The sequence below is a fragment of the Corythoichthys intestinalis genome, chromosome 11 (genome assembly GCF_030265065.1).
Source record: "Corythoichthys intestinalis isolate RoL2023-P3 chromosome 11, ASM3026506v1, whole genome shotgun sequence".
Classification (NCBI taxonomy): Eukaryota; Metazoa; Chordata; class Actinopteri; order Syngnathiformes; family Syngnathidae; genus Corythoichthys; species Corythoichthys intestinalis.
This window is the reverse complement of record NC_080405.1, coordinates 29,597,072-29,611,490: the sequence shown is the minus strand read 5'-3', so window position 1 is coordinate 29,611,490 and position 14,419 is coordinate 29,597,072. Positions and strand designations below refer to the sequence as shown.

Below are 14,419 nucleotides of genomic sequence, written 5' to 3'. Positions count from 1 at the left end.
ATGCTAGTTTGATGCGTCTGGACAACAAGACACGTCACGACGCAATATCCGTCTTTAGGGATCGTTAAAGGGATTGTTAAGGCTTTTTCATTATGATGTCAAGGCCTCGAAACACTCGGAACCGGTTCCGAATTGGAATCGGATTTCGATTCCCATCCCTAATCTCAACCCTATTGAAAACCTGTGGTGGAAATTGGGAAAAAAAAAAGGTCCACAGCAAGGCTCTGACCTGCAAGGATGATCTGGCAACTGCAATCAAAGACAGTTGCCACCAAATTGATGAAGAATACTGTTTGTCACTCATCAAGTCCATGCCTCAGAGACTGCAAGCTGTCATAAAAGCCAGAGGTGGTGCAACTAAATACTAGAGATGTGTTTTGTTATTTATTTCTTTGTTTCTCATGATTCCATATATTTTTCCTCAGAATGGAGTGATTCTATATTTATTTCCCTGCACTTGATCTATAAAAGTAACATTTACTGACCACCACAATGTTTTTTATTCATTTCATGTAGTGTTTCTGAATTCTAAAGAGATTCACTTTTGAACTAATTTGTTATTTTTTTCAAGCTTTGTTCTACATAATAAAATGTCTGAATGAGTGCTTGTCCGAGACTGGTGATTCCATACTTTTTGCAAGGGGTTGTATATATAAACCACTGAAGTTTGTTAATTCGCCCCTCCCAGTCCAAATAAATTGGACGTCTAGTGCCGTCAATGGCGGACTAATGAGTTAAAAATTCATATCGGTTGGCCAAAAGGCGTCCGAAAATCAATTAGTGCACTCCCTCACAATTTCTACAAAAATGTGTGCGTACGACATGACGGAGCCTTACAAACTCTGCCTAGCAACAACAACATAATTTTTTTCTTGTACATTGCTAGGTAGAAACCAGTTGGTGTGAATATTTTGTGCGCGGCGGGAGGGAGTGCACGAGACTCACAGTTCGGTGGCGTCCTTGGGAATGCCCTTGGGCAGTGAGTGGAGGCCTCTGTTGCTGCATCGCACCACGGTATCTGAGCATGTGCAGACATCAGGGCAGCCAGATGCGGGAAGACAGCCGTTATCCTCGCCACCTGAAAGACGCATCAGGGGGAGGGGATGCTCAAAATTGGCGGAATCAAGAAATATTTTATTTCGTCTGCTATTTCGATCCAGTGTAACATATGCTTTTTTTTGGCTATGGTTGTATGATAGTGTTTAAGCTAATTGTGCATACTTAGCACGTAGATAACTGGGCAACATTAGTGCTGTCTTTGGACTACTTGAGCCGGTTTTATCTGGACAATTCTTGAGGCCACACTTTAACTGCAGCTTTTTAAAAAAGGATGAACTATAAATAAAGGATTATCTTATCTTGGATAGGATAAGGCTGGTGAAAGGAAGAAAGAAGGGGGAGGTTTTCCCCAATTGAGAGATTAGAATGTCGAGCTTGCCGATATGTGAAAAGTATTATTTATAAATTATAAAATATACTTGGGTGAAAAAAGTTCAAACGTAGGTGCATTACTTTTGTATTTTATTTATTTATATAATGCATAAACCGGAGTGTGAATGAGCAGTGAATTGTGGTATGTTTTCTGTGATGCGAATGGAGATAGATGTCATGATGCCATCAACGGGTAATGAATTCTCAAATGTATCGAAAACTATTTTGATCGTGACATTGTTCAACCAAAATCCTGTCATTTGAGTTTTTCAACTCATTGGCTGTCATTAACGACAATAGGCGTTCAATCCATTAGAAATGGAGGGCTAGCAGCAAATGAACAAATGTGTACTAGTGACAAACTCATTTAAAAATTCACAGCCGAAGGATGCAAAAAGTTTTTTTATTTTTATTTTTTTTAATTTAGCTCTTTTTAATCTATTTTTTGGGAGAAAAAAAATGAAAACTATATTTTAAATAAAGGAATAAGAGGGGGGAAAAAAGTAAATATTGTATTTTTTTCTATTTTTTAGAGACATTGTTGACCTAAATATTGACCTGTGTTTTTTAAGCCTCTTGATAGTACACATTTTCATCAGTAATTTTATTTTAGTTTTTGTATATTTTTTTTCAATTAAAAAAAAAAAAAAAAGAAAAAAAAAGAGAAAAAAAGTAGTCAATATTCCCAAAATGCTTTCTTCACTGTGAAAGCAGATCCAGTATCATTGTAATTAATCAAAATGCTATGCAGTTATCCCTTGCTACTTGGCGCCCTCAGTCCATTGCAGATTTGTTTTTTTTTCAATTAAAAAATATTTAAATAAACGCAGTATTTTATAGAGCTGTCCTGATCTGATCACGTAGTCCCTCACTCTCACTCCTGCCATTCTTGGTCAGGCAATGCAAAGGAGTTGCTTATTAAAGTTAATGATGATTGACGGACAGTTAAGGTTTGATCTTGCCAGATACGCTTACTTCAGAGCGCCGCATGCATCAATCATCGTTTAAATTGTTAAACAGTTGCTGTGGCAACTCACTGTGTGTAAGTGAGCAGTTTGAGCGGATTTGAGTGGACTCACTCAATGAAGCATTTAAGAAAGACAAGCATTTTTCTACTTTATTATTGTTTAAAAATAATTCGGTGAGACAGTAACAAGTTTAAAACAATTATTACATTTAAAGTGCTTAAAAATCATTTATTAATATATACACACACACCCACACCCACGCACACACAAGTTTTTTTTTTTTTATATACTTTAGGGAAAAAAGTGGGGAAAAAACATGCTTTATATGTATCTCTTCCCAATGTTAAATTTGAATAACTACATTGAACAAACACACACACACACAAAAAATTTTTGGAGGGGGGCGCCGCTTCACAGTTTTTCACTTATCGCGGTAGATTATGGTCCCCATTAACCGCGAAAAACAAGGATCACTATTTGCAAACATCTACTTTTGCTTCGGAAAACAATAGTTACATAATATTCATAGTCCTTCATTTGGTTTCAATGCACATTTCCTGCTAAAATAATTTAAGTGTATTTGGATTGCTATTCTCTCTGGTTTTGCTACATCCCTTTTTTGCACTGCTGCAACAAGTTAATCCCACACAGTGGGATCAATAAAGTCTTATTATCTTATCTCAGATGAACAGAAGTTGATAAAAAAAGCCCAACACTTGCGGGCGAACAACAAGGACTGCGACAAGGACGTCTAAATAAAAGCACACGGGAGGTGTGTTAACTGCCGTGCATGCAAAACATGAAAACACGCTTCCTAACACATGGTCGCAACCAAAAACACATGGTGTAGTGAATGGGCGAGTTAGGAAGGATCAGAGCCAGAAGCGTTATTTTTGGCTAAAAGAGGCTTCCGTTTCCTCGTATGACACAAACACACATTCGCTCACGTCGTGCTGCTCGTTTCATTATGGGAACACTTGAACTGTGCTTCGAATAGAGTAAAAACCAACAAAGTTAAAACCATAATGGAGGATAATGAAGAGGAGTCACCAAGCCAATAATAACGCAACTTGACTTTGTGTATGTGTGTGTAAGGAGACTCTCCAAATTGGATTAGATTTAGCGGTCGTGCTTATTGGGCATTGTGATGTCACTGCCAGGCAAGATTTTGCAGTTTTTAAGGAAATTCGAGCAACACACTTCCTGGACACAAACTCACTGTTGGGTTAGCAACACAAGCTCATGGGGCAGATACAAAGGTTTAAGAGTCCAATACAATCAAAACAGTTGTCTCATTTATTCACGCCTGAATGTTTGAATTCAAATACGTGTTTTACCTCACTAAAAGGTTAAGGAAGCTGTTTACCCCCAGAAAAAAAAAAATACTCATAGGTAGTCAATGGATGTTCAATCGAAAATGTGTTTTATGGCTGATTTGAATGAGAGTAGAGCATAAAATCGTATTTGTAGTACAGGTGACCCCCACGGATGCATGATGTGTGGTTAAAATATAAAATAATAATAATAAAATGTTTATTGTAATTTCCATGAGAAAAACATTTTTCTATTAAGTTTAACCGAGAAAAAAAGGCGAAAAACTGCAACATCCAGATGTGGTTTCCACTCCAAAAAAAATAAATAAATAAAATAAAAAATGGGACTACAGTGTCAGTGTTATTAACCTATTTCATGATGATACAATACAATAGCAACTCTTTGGACAATGATACAAAATTTGTCGATATTAAAAATTCTTTCACAGTGCGGTTTTGATTCGAAAGCCTCAAATGGATTTAAGACTATATATGCATTTAAAACAATCAGTTCTATCACCTAAAGCAATGAACCATACAAAGCAATTTTGACGTTTTGTGTCCAAGACATTTCAGACATTTGAATAAAAAATATTTTTTTAAACAAAAACAAATATAAAAAATATTTATATGTATATATTGATTAATATTTTGCATTTTGGTCTTTTTGATTGGATCGATACGTTAACAGATGCATCAACCCAGATTAACGTAGAATTAACACCCCTAAAATGCATGGCGGCAAATGGTGAAAATCTGCTAAAAATTGAAGTTCATTGTTATTTACGTGATTAAAAAAAAATTCTTCTTTTTTTGGGGTGAAAAAAAACCCCAAAAAGGAGTGGTCTCCCTGAAATGTGCCAAAAGGTGACACTGCAAATGCCAAATTAGCTCTTTTAAGCAAGTAATGATACAAAAAAAAAAAAAAAAATCACCAAAGAATTGACATTTTTGACGTGCGTAAAAAAACAAAACAAAACAAAACAAAAAAAAAAAAAAAAGTCACTTTTATAACTGGAACTTCATGTAACTTCACTGAACTTTGAAACAGATAGTATCACGTGCACAGGTTGGAGCCAAACTAGCAACCTTTAGCTTCTGGGCGGCCACCCTAAACAAAATTAAAATTGCCCTCAAGTCTGATTTGCACATCAAATCTACCCACTGACCAAACTGCAAGTGTTTGAACATGTAATAAACCACTTCAGTGGCATTAATATGACTTCATATACTTAAAACTTACACCAACTTTTGACTGGAGCCAAACCAACTAACGACTTTCCAAGCTGATCTTTAATGAAACGTTTGCAGCGCAGGAAATTATCAGAGGAGTGAAAATTAATTCCAAGGAAGTCTGGATGAAGAGAAACGCAGTGGCGTAGCATCAAACTTGGCGACCCAGGCAAGCAGCCTTGGTGGCGATGGGGAGGCATTGTCGTGGTAACCACAGACTGATGTCATGATGTCATTGGGAGCCGCTAGCGGCCAGCGGTTAGCGATCATGCCGGCCGCGCAATACCCTGCCGAGGATGTGGGGCGTGCATTTGAGCAGCCGCGGTCTCCAAAATAAGTGATTGCGTAAGACCTGGGACTCAAAAGACGGACGTGAGCATCTGGACGTTGGGTTAAACGTTGACGTCATTTGCGCTGAAACCATGCCCAGTTTGTTCAAGTTAAGTACTCACTCAGAGACGGGGTTGGCACAACATGACATAATGTGAACAATTACATCCTGATCATTTCAATTTCCTTTCCACTCATGAAAATTTTGCGTTTTTTTTTTTTTTTTTTTAAATGATGTGAAGTCAGAAATATCCTGCTCAGGGCTTATTATGTCCAACCTCAGAATGTTCCAGCGTAAACAGTGACAACCGCAATTTGGTATTTGTTTTGTTTGTGAATTAGTCATTTAACCCTCAGCGGTCCTTGCAGCAAACTTCATTTTTCTAATGGCCGTTTTAACTATTTTTAAAATTGATGACTGAAAAGTTCATGCATTGATGAAAGCAGTATCATGCATAACCTATCTAAGGTCTTTCTGATCTCTGTGATCGCTCAAATGGTTATTAAACTAAAATGACTTCATCTGCTATTTGTTCCATTAACTCATTGCCAGCCATTGAAAATGATAGACATCCAGTTCATTTAAAATAGGAGGACTGGCTGTTCATGTTCATGTTCTTGTGCCACTGACGACGCTGCACGTGTAATGTGTGAATTTGAACATTTATTCATTCGGCCTACCCAGCCAACATGGATTGGATGTCATGCAATGTCAATGGCAGGTAAACCAAGGCTGTCATGATAAAATGACAAATAGATTAGCAAATGAATTGTGATCTGTTTTGATTGTCGAAGAACCGTTTAGAGACAAGTTGACCTGTTGAAGTTTTCCCAAATCATTTTTCAAGGTTTTTTTTTTCAACTGCTTGACACAGAGCATGGAAATCTGAGTGTCTGATTGATGTGAACAGTTTTAATATATCAAATGGGAGTATGACATACTCCCATTGTGATCATTCAACGTGCCTCATTTATTAGGAGAAAGCAGCGAACAGGAAGATGTTATGGGGGGGCAGAAAAAAAGAGAATTGGAGAGACAGAAGAATCACAAACAATAAATGGAAATACATTGAACGCCTACACTATGAATAAGTTGGTGCTATAGTTAGCTAGTTGTATTTCTGGTTGACACCATGTGGGGGGGGCTGATGACCAAGAAGAAAGAGGGGGAGGCGTGTCAGACAGATAAGTGATTGGGAGGGGAGAAGTGTACAGAAATCAGCCATGTAAGGTGCATAACCAAGTATTTGTGTGAAACCCTTCTGAGTGTGGATATGTTGGCATCCTATTTTATGCTGCCTGATCGCTAATCATCACACAGAGTTTCTCTACTTGAGTGTGTCTAATTGCACCTAGACATGCATGAATCCCATCAGACATGTGATAGTCCTGCGGACGGGTGGAAATGCTGCGTGGGAGCCCCCCCCCCCGGGCCACGTCCCTTCCTCAGCCAATTTGGGGGGGTGAGCCAGCGCAGCCTATCCCTCCTGCCGCAGCACCAGCAAGAGGGCTGCCGTCATCAACCGGCCTTCAGGGATGGGATGACGGGAAGTGCCACCGCCCTCCAGGCCAACCCCCACCCCCGCCCGGCCACCTGGCCCATGAGCCACCGCAGCAGCCCCTCAACTGACACGGCACACTGCTAGATCCCCACGGCCTGCTAAGCCCAGGGTAGGACAGGATCCCCACCTGGAGCAGGCGATACCCAGCCGACCCAACGGCACCCAGCCAGCGACCCGCGCCGGAGCACAGGGAGGATACCCAGGCAGAATAGAGAGGGGAAGGCAGAAGCACGAGAATACCCAAAAGTCACCTTTTTCAAGGTTCTTGATAAAAAAAAATAAATAAATAAAAATAATAATAAAAATTTAAAAAAAACCTTTTCTATTCATGTAGATTTCCCTCAAAAAAGACAACAACTGGGAAACAGTAAAATTTTTCTTATTTTAAATGTACAACAAAATTTTTGTTTTTTAGTTAAATAACGTGAAAACGTGAGGTTTCTCCTTTTATATGTGAATGTTTTCACTGTTATATTTGATTTATTTTTTCCAATTTTTAATAAACAAAAACGAATAAAATCGGTAAACATTCCTTTTTTTTAAGTTTCGGATTTAATTAAAAAGGCAAAACTTATAAACTTAAAAATAATCCCTCAATTTTTTCATGTTATTTTTATATTTATTTCATGAAAAAAAATTCTGTACCACATATTTACATATTTTATATTAGGGAAAATATGAAGTCGGGCCACACAAAATGATGCTGAGGGCCAAATCTGGCCCTAGGGCCACCAGTTTGCTATCAGTGGAATAGGCTAAGATGTGGCCCTTGTATTTTAAATTAATATTTTATATAATATTTTCCAGCAATCATATTATGGTTTCGTTTGGCCAAACCATACGAATTTTTAACTCATTTGACTGCGAATGGGTAGGTTTATATGGGGAGTTTTCCTCAATCCGACGTGAAATCAATTGTATAAAGTAAATAGGATTTAAGCTGTATTCGTCAAGTTTAAGAGGTTCACGTTTGTTTGTATTTTTTTAATAAATCTTCAAAAGTCGTAATTGCACAGGTGTAGGTGAAAAATGTACTTGTGTTGTGTAAAGTTTTAGGGGTGAAATGTGCATGAAGCAGTAGTCTGGACACCTGGGTCATGGAGCAGATTATCAATCGACGTCAACTACCTCTTACAATCCGATCCAAATTACAATACAATGAATGAATCCGATTGGCTAAGGTGTTTATATGACACACTTTTAAAATCATATTGGCCTTTCAATCGGATTATCAATAGAATTTTTGGACCTATGTAAATGCACCCGTTTACAGCACTAGACGTCTAATCAATTTTAACTGGGAGGGGCGAATTAATTCATTCGCCCCTCCCAGTCAAAACAGATTGGCTGTTTTTACGTCATGTCAATGGAATAGGCTCCGGTGATTTTGGGGTTAGCTTGGATTACATTGCACAAACCAAATATAAATGGGGAAATTCCTCGGATTGAAAAGTGGAGTGTATGTTGTCATTCTCTTTGTTTACAATCAGCAGTTCCTTCACTAGCAGATCCAGTAATTAAGAAAATTGAGTCGATGAACGTGGATAAGGTGCTGGCGGTATACCACAATTTGAAGTTGGTTTTTAGTAAGGATCATACTTAATCCTTTCTTCTACAACGCCCTGATGATTGACTGAATTCTGTATCCCCCTTAACCCACTGTTAAATAGTATCGGGTTTCCAAGCCAGAACAAGAAGCGCACACAGAATATATACAGCATCTTTGTGTCTCACTTCGAGCAAGAGGCAGAAGTCAAACTTGCACAAAATACAAGGACTTGAATGATATCAATGTTGAAAACAAGCACCAGTTGCCAATTATGGACTGCATTCCCCCTTTGGCAGCCTGCGACCATATTTACTAAACTTTCTAATCTTTGTAATGCACACTACATGTTCAGGATGAGGGGATGGAGATGAGCAGAAAACCTTGTTCAATACACTTTGTTTCGTTTGTTTTGAGTAATTGGCTATATTATATTTGGATCTCTATAAATACATTACATTTTTTTCTGTTGCCCTCTATCATTCATTGAGGTTATTTAAATCTTATTTTAGTGAGAAATACAAAGTTGATGCACATGATTTAGGGGCAGTTTACATGGCGACTCTGCGACACAAAGGCGCAATGACTGAGTAGCGGACTCGCCTCGCGTGCACATGGTGTTGGCGAATACGGAAGGCGAAGGCGAAAAATTCTGAATCCTGCCTCCAAAGTGGAAGAATCCGATTGCGGGGGATTGAGGGGGGCTTCCTCAGCATGCATATCAAAGGGTCCCGCGGCGCAAGACCGCGCCGTTAACGTCAGCACTCGTACACGTCACATTTGGCGTGCGCAGCGGTGCTACTAAACATTAAAAACAGCAAATATGGCAGAATGTCGGCTTTAATTTACTGTTCTAATAATATTTTTAAATTTAAAATGTTTAATGTTTCAATTTTTGTGCCTTTTTGAACAAAAAAAAAATGCCATTGCTTCGAGTGGGCGGGCATATTTTTTTCCTGGCTGAGGGAGCTTGGTGGGGTCAAAGTGCATCATTCTCTGTCGCCCAGTAAATCTGCACTGCCCCCTAGGGCCTGGCATGAATACTACATCGTTTTCATGCAGAATTGCGACATTGTCGAATGGAGACGCAAATGCAAATTTGAAATTTTTCGTATTCTCGGAGAGTCACCATGTAAACGGCCCCTTAGTTTCATGAGACACACAAAATGATGTCGTGGGCCACATGTGGCCTTCGGGCCTTGGGTGTGACACCTGTTGGCTGATGATGATCAATATCGTGAAAAGGATCATTCAGTCGTTGCCAGCCCTTTCAGCCCAAATGGGTTGGATATCTATCGCCGTCAATGGCAGCCAATGAGATAATTTATTAAATAACATTAAAGACACCAGAAAAGTGGGATGGCTGTTTATCTGTTTCCTTAGTTTGAGTATTTTAAGTGCTAATATGGTTATTGTGTGGTCAATGTACAAAAAGCTAATATTTTACTCTGGTTTGTTGATCACCGTCAATGGCAGCAAATGAGTGAATAACACTACTCTAACCTAATGTAGTCTTTAAAGTTAAAACCACTCAACAATACAAGTAGATGAAGAGATACCTATACATTTGAGCAAAAATATTAGTATTAGATCTTACCATCGCATGTAAAGTCAGGATTGGCTACATCCTGGATGGGAATTTCCTTCAGGAAGGCGGGCCTTTGACAGCGAGGGTTTCCACTCACCACTCGCGTTTTCTTCAGCCAGTGACCAAGCCAAGCCAAGTGACAGTCGCACACGTACGGATTGGAAAGGAGGTTACTACAAACACATGAAAAGAACAGTGTCAGGTTTTTGTACTGAATGCTACTAAGAATTGCCCACTGTAGTATTCGGTAAAGTTGAAGGCTACAGGACCCTTCCTAACTTTTGTGTTTACAAACAAATCCTGGCAAGCAACAACACAATTTTTTTCAGATGCTAAGAACAGCAGAATTTCGCAGTGTACTTTACAACACTACAAACTACTCAGACACTGAGGCGCTTTTGCTCATAAACCCTAATACAGTTAGATGGAAACGCATGGTGGGTAGAGGGGCTAAGAGGAAATAAAAGAGGCAGGGAGAGAAAGGTTATCGTCATTTTTTATTCATTTTTGTGAATTAAATGAGATACAGAGAGGCAGAGATAAGCAGGCCGGGCGAGCCATCCAGTGAAAGAAGCAGAGAAAAGAAAAGAAGGTTATCGTATTCATCGTATTCTTCTATTTCGATGACTTCTCATCGCGTTTTGTTGCCTTTTCGACAGCTCATGTGATATTTATAGTGAGGCATATTAAACCTGGGGGGGTTGGCATAAACTTGCAAGACAAAAGTTTATCTTGAAAATGGAATGATGGGTCAGCGCTACCGTTTTGCGCTTCCTCAGTTTTCGGTTTGGCTTTAGGGACTTTAGTTACCATAGTTACAGTGATAAACAGCTCACTGTTGAAAAATGTACCATTACCTTTTCTCAATAGTCCCTTAGCAACTAGACATCTGTTGCTTTCCTCATTTCCTTGCGAGGAATTGACCTCGCCGAGTGGCAGCTCGACCTCAGCGAAATCTCTTCCTTCCCATTTTCGATGTGTTAATCTTTTAATTAAACTTACGCACACTACTGGGAAACGAGAGGTAGGCGTCAAGCGGCATTTGGGTGGGCGGGAGGGCGCTTCAAAATAAAAACAAAGCAGATAAGGAAATGAGCAAACAGGCTTTCGACAACAATTACCCTTGTTTCTTTTATGGTGCCAATTAAAAAGGAATGCAATGCCTGACGCACAAAAAAGGATGAGCGTTATTTACGCACATTTTGACAAATTATCATGTTATCATTCAATTATGAGTATAAGCCGCAGGCACAGCCAAAAATGCCAATCAATGAAAATTGTATGCAAACATTTGCCTTGCTTCGTTTCGTGTGGAAGGAAGCCACGGCTTATTAACTATGGAGGACCAGGACTGCTTAAATGAAATACATACATCATGAAATGTTTCAATTATTGTTAATATTTTAGTACTTATTTATTTCAAGATTCATTTTTATATATATTCATCAATTTCATTTTGTATTAAGTTATTGTCATGTATTTAGTTAAATTTTTTTGTTTACATATTTTCATTTCAATTTGTATGTATTATTTAATTGTTCTTGTATTCATAAAGTTTTAAATAACTGTTTAAATAAATCTTGATACATAAATAACAATAGTTTACTCAATAATAATAATAATATTTTACAACGAAATAGAAATAAATGTAAAACTAGAGGAGCACTCAGAGAGAGCAGACTTCCGCCTAAGCAACCATATTCATGACCTCAGTGATCTTCAACCATTTCTAATCTCATCATATCAGGTACTCAGCAAATTTAAGTTAAATAGGCAAATTTATTTTCAAGTTTTGAAACATTTATTTTCTGACTTCTTTGACCTTTGACCTCATTATCCCATAATTTAACACATTGGCTGCCACTGACGCTGCTTACATCCAATTCATTTTGACTGTGTGCCCCTCCCAGTAATAAGGAATTGGCGACTAGCGCTGTCAGTAGCACTGAAACATGAGCATTGATAGTCCGTCTTTCCAGTTTAAACGAATTAGACGTCAATCGTTGTCAATTAAAATGACCTCTTCCATCTCATACTACGAACATATTCTGATTTGATAGCAGTTCCTTTATCCGTTCTTGAGCTAACATACTCAGCTGTATACATAATCTCGGCGTAGCAATCCACATTCCTTCAACCTTGCTGTCAAAACTTAATTCTAAACAAGAACGAGGTAGAAACTGGAATCGAAGGTGACGGGTATATGAGCTCTTGTTATTTTGTGGGGGAGATTTTTTATGGTGTGGGATGTGTTCACAGTAAGAAATAAAGATAAACGTGAGGTTTTATTACGCTGATATGTTATTTACAACCTTCACATGTACAGTAGGTGGTCAGAAGATTGAGAGTAGCAGTACTGGCATCCCTTTCGATTTCTCATAATCGCAACGGGGAATGTGGCTGATAAAATGACTAGCCTTTGGCTACGTTTACACGAGAACAACCACGTAAAAACTGGAAAATCAATTTCTGGGGTTCTCGTCAATTCCACAATGTTGTTATCTCGGTTAACTTGGAACTGCAAAAAGAACTGAACATGATTACATGTACATCGGGCCAAAAGTTGACAAAACACAGCGAGCATACCTGCCAGTTTATGGACCATTTCATCCACATAAAGGCTATCCACTTTTTATGACATTTTTATTTAGTATACAATTTTTTAAAGTAAAATATGTGCTTGTGATGCTGATTTAAGCTATTGGAGGAAGAAAAAAAACAACGACTCACATGGTAGAAAGCGAGTGCAAGGTGGCGAAGGCTCCTGGGGCAATGCTGGAGATCCGGTTATCGTACAACGACAGCAGACGCACTGAGCTCAGGCCTGTAAACGTCGTGTTGTCGATGCAGCTGATCTGGTTGCTACGCAGCATTCTGGAACATTGGCAAAAAAAAAAAAAATTACATTAATATAGTGTATGGAGTGTTGGTCCTGAGATGTCAGTTGATTGAGTTAGCCAGCAAACTGCGGGGAGGCTAACCGAGTTTGCGTGGCTATTACTGTAGCATGGAGCCGCTTAACATGAGACAGAGACGTTCTCGATGCTATTAGAGAGTCATTAGCCCATATATATATATATAAATGATAGCGTCGGCCTGGACGACATGAGCACGGCTGGTGATTTGGAGCGCTATCGTGTAACCCGCTAATTGGACGCTAGCCAGTTCAGCGTGGGTGGCTAAATGAGGCTGCCATTAGCTTTGATTTCAGGCTGGGTGAATAAACAGTCCCACAGTATCAGTTACTAACACAAATCAAAAAGACATTTAGGCTGAAAAGCCAGCAATTAATGTGCATTTAACAATGTTCACTGCTCATGCTTGGATTCCAGGAACAGTTTGTTACATTAAAGATGGCCATTCTTTGAATGAATGTTTATCATATTCATGAGTATTTCAGTGTTCTTTTGGGATTTCTTCATCAATCTCTTCTACAGATACTACAAAATGGTGGAATAGCACTACTTTTGTTTAAATGAAACAAACTCTTTGATATAAACAGATCTGGGTAAAGCATTACTTTTGTCTAAATCAAGTTCCTCAACTCAGTCCAATGTAGTTTCTTGTAGTCAAAATATAAACAAATGGAAGAAAGGTATTATATTTGTTAAAACTAACCTCCCTAAAATCATTTCAATATTGTTTTCTGGCAACAAAATAACACCAGATGGCAGCAAAGCACTACTTTTGGCTAAATGGACTTCCTCTCCTTACTCCAACATAGTTTCTTGGCACCAAAATATCATGCGATGACATTAGAGCAATATTTACATATCATTGCTGTCCAGATGAAAAATTATTTACTAAAATAAAATTAGCTGTCCAGATGAAAATGTAATTGCTAAAATAAAATTAACAGTATCTCCGCCACGTTTAGATTTATTGATTTTTTTAAAGGGGAAATAGGCAAAATTTGTCTTTTTAAATCTTTTTATATAAAAGCAGGAAACCAGTAAACATTTTTATTTCATTTTATTTTTTTTTACATTTTTCAGTTTTTATTTTTTTCACATTTCTTAATAAAACAAAAGAGGTGCGTATTGTATTTGTATTCTTTGTTTTATTTTTTTGAATTAGCAAAAAGGGAAAATCTAAACATTGTTAACATTTTCAAAATTTTCAATTAAGTTAAACAAATATTTTTTTAGGGCTGTCAAACTTAAAATTTTTAATCGAGTTAATTACAGCTTAAAAATAAATTAATCGTAATTAATCGCAATTCAAACCATCTCTAAAATATGCCATATTTTTCTGTAAATTATTGTTGGAATGGAAAGATAAGACACAAGACGGATATATACATTCAACATACGGTACATAAGTACTGTATTTGTTTATTATACCAAAATCAACAAGATGGCATTAACATTATTAACATTCTCTTAAAGCGATCCATGGATAGAAAGACTTGTAGTTCTTAAAAGATAAATGTTCGTACAAGTTATAGA

The 14,419-nt window shown here is 38.0% G+C and overlaps 1 protein-coding gene across 3 annotated transcripts in view; it reads right to left on the bottom strand.

The window, feature by feature from the left end:
- The window catches only part of slit3 (slit homolog 3 (Drosophila)), a 399,629-nt gene that overhangs the window by 72,782 nt on the left and 312,428 nt on the right, over positions 1 to 14,419 (bottom strand). For all 3 annotated transcript variants that reach the window (XM_057849631.1, XM_057849630.1, XM_057849632.1), the window contains 3 exons: positions 12,702 to 12,845; positions 9,981 to 10,144; positions 946 to 1,078 (listed from right to left, as the gene is read on the bottom strand). In XM_057849631.1, the coding sequence (XP_057705614.1) occupies positions 946 to 1,078; positions 9,981 to 10,144; positions 12,702 to 12,845 (441 nt within the window). The remainder of the gene's footprint in view (positions 1 to 945; positions 1,079 to 9,980; positions 10,145 to 12,701; positions 12,846 to 14,419) is intronic.